Source organism: the organism of the source record quoted next, unplaced genomic scaffold (assembly GCF_019419815.1).
Source record: "Pyrus x bretschneideri cultivar Hongxiangsu unplaced genomic scaffold, Pyrus_bretschneideri_v1 Contig8, whole genome shotgun sequence".
Lineage (NCBI taxonomy): Eukaryota > Viridiplantae > Streptophyta > Magnoliopsida > Rosales > Rosaceae > Pyrus > Pyrus x bretschneideri.
Window position 1 is genome coordinate 6014638 of NW_025999820.1, and position 5254 is coordinate 6019891.

The 5254-nt window shown below is 31.6% G+C and overlaps 1 protein-coding gene across 1 annotated transcript; it reads right to left on the minus strand.

Moving 5' to 3' along the window:
- Window positions 1-304: 304 nt before the first annotated feature.
- LOC103956126 (methyl jasmonate esterase 1-like) lies at window positions 305-4361 on the minus strand. The gene is made up of 3 exons (XM_009368073.3): window positions 3814-4361; window positions 784-912; window positions 305-612 (listed from the first exon to the last, which is right to left on the minus strand). Exons 1-3 carry the CDS (start codon window positions 4297-4299, stop codon window positions 340-342), a joined length of 888 nt encoding a protein of 295 aa, XP_009366348.2. The 5' UTR covers window positions 4300-4361; the 3' UTR covers window positions 305-339.
- Window positions 4362-5254: the final 893 nt, after the last annotated feature.

Below are 5254 nucleotides of genomic sequence, written 5' to 3' on the forward strand. Positions count from 1 at the left end.
GTATAGTGATTCCTCTTTCCTTGTGAGAGATTTTTTGTTCAACTCTCGTCGTATGCTAACTTGTTATAAGGCTTAGCTCACTCTCTTAACCCCTTAGTATAGATAATATCGTTTATTTTAAAAAAGAAAACATAACTTTGAAAAATAGAAGCGACCACAAGCCAAGCTAAACGCAGTGACCATGTTTATAGTAGTGCGTCATGCCTCTTGAACTAAAGTTCATGGACACGTAATTATTAGTACTTAAAACAATCTCATTTATTCATTTACATTTTGTACTATGGTGCATGCAACGCAGGCTACCTAGTATGCCTGAATTAATCATGTCCGTCCATGTTTTTATGAATGCTTCTCAGCAATACTTTGGAGGTGGCAGAACAGCTCCACTGGTTTAGAGAACATGACCATGTGATCAGAACCGTTTATCACTTTCACTTCATTTGGGGGATTCTTCTTGATCATGTAATTTTGCACATCCAACGCAATCGCATGATCTTGGTTGGCCACGATGAATACTCTAAAAACTGATCCATACTTCTCTTTCGTGAGTTTTATTACATCATAATTATATAAAGGAAAAAATCTTACCAACGATAACGCTAGATTTAAATCCTGTCCATGACAAACATAAAACAAAAAAAAGTTAGCTAACCAATACTCGAAAGCCCGAACTTATATTTTGAAACAATTAGCGCTCTACTCTTACAATACACATTATGTTTCCAATTTAAGAGAACACGATAGGGTTCCTATATATTTCAATAGACACACTTTCAGACTTACCTGTGGTGGGGAGAGCTGGTACAAGATTGTCGCCATGTCCTTAGGCCCCAGGAGAAGGGAGGTTGCAGGGTTGTTGGTCCCGTTGTCATATCTGTATTGAGTGTCCATAAATTGCCTTCCTTTGGTAACCTATACATTTTTAAGTAAATTATTTTTTAGTTAATTATCCTTAAGTAGGATTCAGAAAACAATGAACAAGAGACCATGTTAAATTGTTACTTGTGACAAATATCTATTTTAAATATGCCATATTCATTCATCAAAATAAGGTTAGTACGACATATGACCAATAAATTGGGTATACAGTAAAACCTCTATAAATGAAAATGTTGGGATCAAGAAAAATTATTACTTTGGAGAAGCATTATTATATCGATAAGTAAATAATTTATAATTTATTGATATATGAATATTTATTAATGTATAAAGAATTTTTTGATTTTGTTCATTTTTGATTTTTTTGATTTTTGATTTTTGATTTTTTTTTTTTATAAAGAGACATGTTGTGACCAAATGAATTTCTTTTTTTTTTTAACAAGTGGTATTATCTATACTAAAGGGAAGAGGGTGTGTTTAGCCTCATAATAGACTAACAATAATTTGGTTCAAATATGCTTTTGGCGAGAATCGAATCTAAGATCTCTCACTTACAAGTGAAAAGGAATACTATTAGACCGTAGTACTAAGTAACTTATTATTTTAAAGAGGTCATTATTGTATCGATAAATAAATTATTTATTTATTTGTCGATATATATTTATTTTTTAATTTGTAAAGTATCTTACAAAAAGCAAAGATGCATGTATATTTTAGGTTTTTAAAACTTTTAAGGTGATTTAGGAACAAGACGATCAACTGTTTTAAAAAAATTAATTTCCTAGAAGATAAAGTACTTCAGTGTTTTTTATGCAACATAATCTCTTTATATATAAGTAATCTCTTAGACTCCTAATCATTACAATTATCATAACTTGTTCATCTATGACATCTCATTTGAAAGGAATAAAAAAAAAATGTACATTGATTGATGAGATAAAGGGAGCATTGTGTGAGTATAAAAATGAGCATATCTCTTCTAGTTAAAAGATTTGCAAACAATGGGTTCCACAAAAATATTAGTTGATCTCTACCAACCAATCAACACTATCAAACACTATTAAAAGGTCAACATGATATTTGTCGGATGAGATGAAAAATAACAATGTTAAGAGGCACAAACCAGCAAAATATTCCGAGTTAAAAAAGTATTGTATGAGTGGTTCCTCCAATATCACGATAAAGTGAATATGACTAGAGAAATAATAGCAGAACTTTTAGACTTTTAGTATATACTAGTCTTCATGCGCATGCAGAAAACATTTTTTGAATCATGGCGTGTTACTCGTGACTCACAAGTTTTAAATGTATATATATATGCGTAAATTGACAAAAGGAAAGTCAAATATTTGAAGTAAATGAATAATTTTAGATCATATAGAAGAAACCCCTCATAAACCAATTAAAGCAACTGAATTCACATATTAAAATCGGTCTCTATAGAATTTACATTAAGAATAGAGAAAATAATATTTAATAAACAATTAATTGAATCATATTATTGCTAGCCTATTGTGAGGCTAAACCCACCTCCCTCCACCTTAATGTAGATAATATTGTTTATTTAAAAAAATAATAATAATCATTTGACAATTAATTTAATCACATTATTATCCGTGTGCGAAAGGCCTTTTTTATAACCGGCATTACACGCCTCTTAAGATGTTTTGAACGTGTTTAAAAATAGAGAAAAAATATTTAATAAATAACTGATTGAATCACATTATTGTTAGCCCATTGTGAGGCTAAGCCCACCCTCCCCCTTAGTGTAGATAATATCGTTTGTTAAAAAAAAAAAACAAGCAATCATTCGACAACTTATTTAATCACATTGTTATCTGTGTGCAAAAAACCTTTTTTTATAACCGAAATTACAAGTCTCTTAAGATGTTTTGAACGTGTTTAAAAATAAAGAAGTTGAATCACATTATTGCTAGCTTATTGTGAGGTATTAATTAAAAATAAATAAATAAAAGCACCAAAAAGTAAATTATTAAAAAAAATACTATTAAAATGATGAAAATGCCCCTGCCTTATTTGATGCATTATTTTGGGATGGCTTTGAAATTTTTTTGTTTTGGGGGCATTTTTGTCCAAATATTTTTATTGAAGCATGGTGACACCAAATCACTATTCACCTTTTCCATTATCTTTGTATATAACTAGCAGAGAGCACACACTTTGTGTGTGTGAATAATTTCTCTTAATAAGTGCATATTTTTTCTTAATATTTTTTTTTTTTTGGTACAAGGGAGGGCAAAGCCCGGCAAGCAAAACAGAAAGAAATCAGGCAAGAACAGCCCTAGGGAGGGCCCTGCCAATAGAGTCAGAAACTAGACAATTACTAGCAGTGGTAGGAGGAGAAACAAAAAGATGAAGGCCAAGAGTATTTTTTCTTAATATTACTTAATTACTGTTTTGTCATAGAAAAAATAGGTATATGATTGTCATTTTCTAAAAAAATGAGGGTAAAATTGGAAAAATATGAGGGTAAAATTGGAAAAATAGGGATATGATTGTCATTTTGTCAAAGGGTACAAATTAAAGCCTCTTCAACCGCCCACCTCCTCCCACATTCTCCTCAAGCGCAACTACTTTAGTTCATTCAAACTATCCAAAAAATATCATGATTTCACTTACGTGTATGCAAAAATGATGGTGGGACAATTTCTCTTAAAAAGTGCATATTTTTTATCTTATGCAAATATTTTGATACAAAATTACTATTTTGTCCTCCTTATGTAAATGTTTTGTATCAAAAGTGAGGGCAAAATAGAAAAAAAAAGTGGAAAAACTTCAAAAGATACAAAATTACTATTTTACCCTTCTTATGTCAACATTGTGTATCAAAAATGAGGGCAGAATAAGAAAAAAAAGGGGCAAAAGTTGACAAGGCCTCTTCTCTTAATAGAATAGATAGATGAATTTCATTACCTCTGCAGATGCAGTTGAGAAATTGAGAGTAGGACCATACATGACAGCTGTGACAAATATCGCAGCAGCAACTTTCTCAGGAAATCTCTCCATGAAAATAGATATTACGGCTCCACCCAAGCTGTGACCCACGAGGATAACCTTTTCATTTGGTGGTAGAGACACCATGACCTTTGTCAAAGGTTCGACGAATTCCGATAACGAAGGGAGTTGTTGTACCTGAATCGGGTTGATCCCGGATGCTCCCAAGTCTAGAGCTGTTACATTGTGACCAGAGTTCCTCAGAAGAGTCGCCACCTTATACCAACTCCATGCCCCATGGCAGGCTCCATGTATCAACACAAAATGTTTTGGACTTTGAGTTTTGTTGTGAATGTTGGAGGGCGGGGATGGGGTTAAGGTACTCGCTTTTGCCAAGCAAATAAATGAAAGGAAAAATAAAAGGAGCTTCTCTGTCATGTTCTTCAATTCCAATTTCTGTATCATTAACTCACAATTTCCTTGATTTGGTTTGCTTCTATCGTCTTACTTTTATATATAGAAATCCGTCCGAGAACTAATAATCAACTCAGGGGTGATGTTAGGAGAGCAAATAAGTAGACTAAATTTTGTAAATTAAATGACATGGAAATTGATGATTGGATTATTACTTAAGTGTTGATTAATGTATTTATTTCTTATTGGTGACACATCATTTAGTTTGCAAATTTAATCTCTCTAGCATATTCATCGACTCAGAAGTCAAAAGTCTTGAGTTGAAAAGTATTCCCAACTCCAATTTGCTAGAAACTAGTTTTCTAACTCATAGCCACATGGTAATGTTACCAAATTTTTAAACCAAAAATTGTAAACCAATTGATGTGGTTGTTGATGATTGAATTAGGGGTGTGATATCCACACACCTCATTTTACTTCTCACACACTTTTTTATTTTTCAACCGTTAGATTGGATGAATTGAAAAAAATCAACAGATATAAATTATCAAGGGTGTGTGAGAAGTAAAATAGTGTGTGTGGATAGCGCACCCCTTGAATTATTACTAAGTATTGATTAACGTGTTTATTTCCTATTGATAACACATTATTTAATTTTTAAATTTAGTTTGAAAATATATTAGTATACAAACGTCATTGCTGACGCTCCATTATATAAATGGCGTTTATCTTGATCAAGCTAACTAGACGAAATCTTAGTATATATACATTTTGTGAAAGATTAAAAATCTAATAAAACAAAAGAATAAAATGTTTGAAAAGAATACTGCTAGAAACTTAGAGTTGGGGAATATTGTTAGATTTCTAATGCTACCAATATCCACTAAATTTGAAATATTTCCGTTACACTATGTTTGGAGGAGAAAATAAATTGAGAATTTACACAAAAATCAGAATTTTTATATTGGCATGAACCAATTTTCTTGTTTGGATTTGTAAACATAGA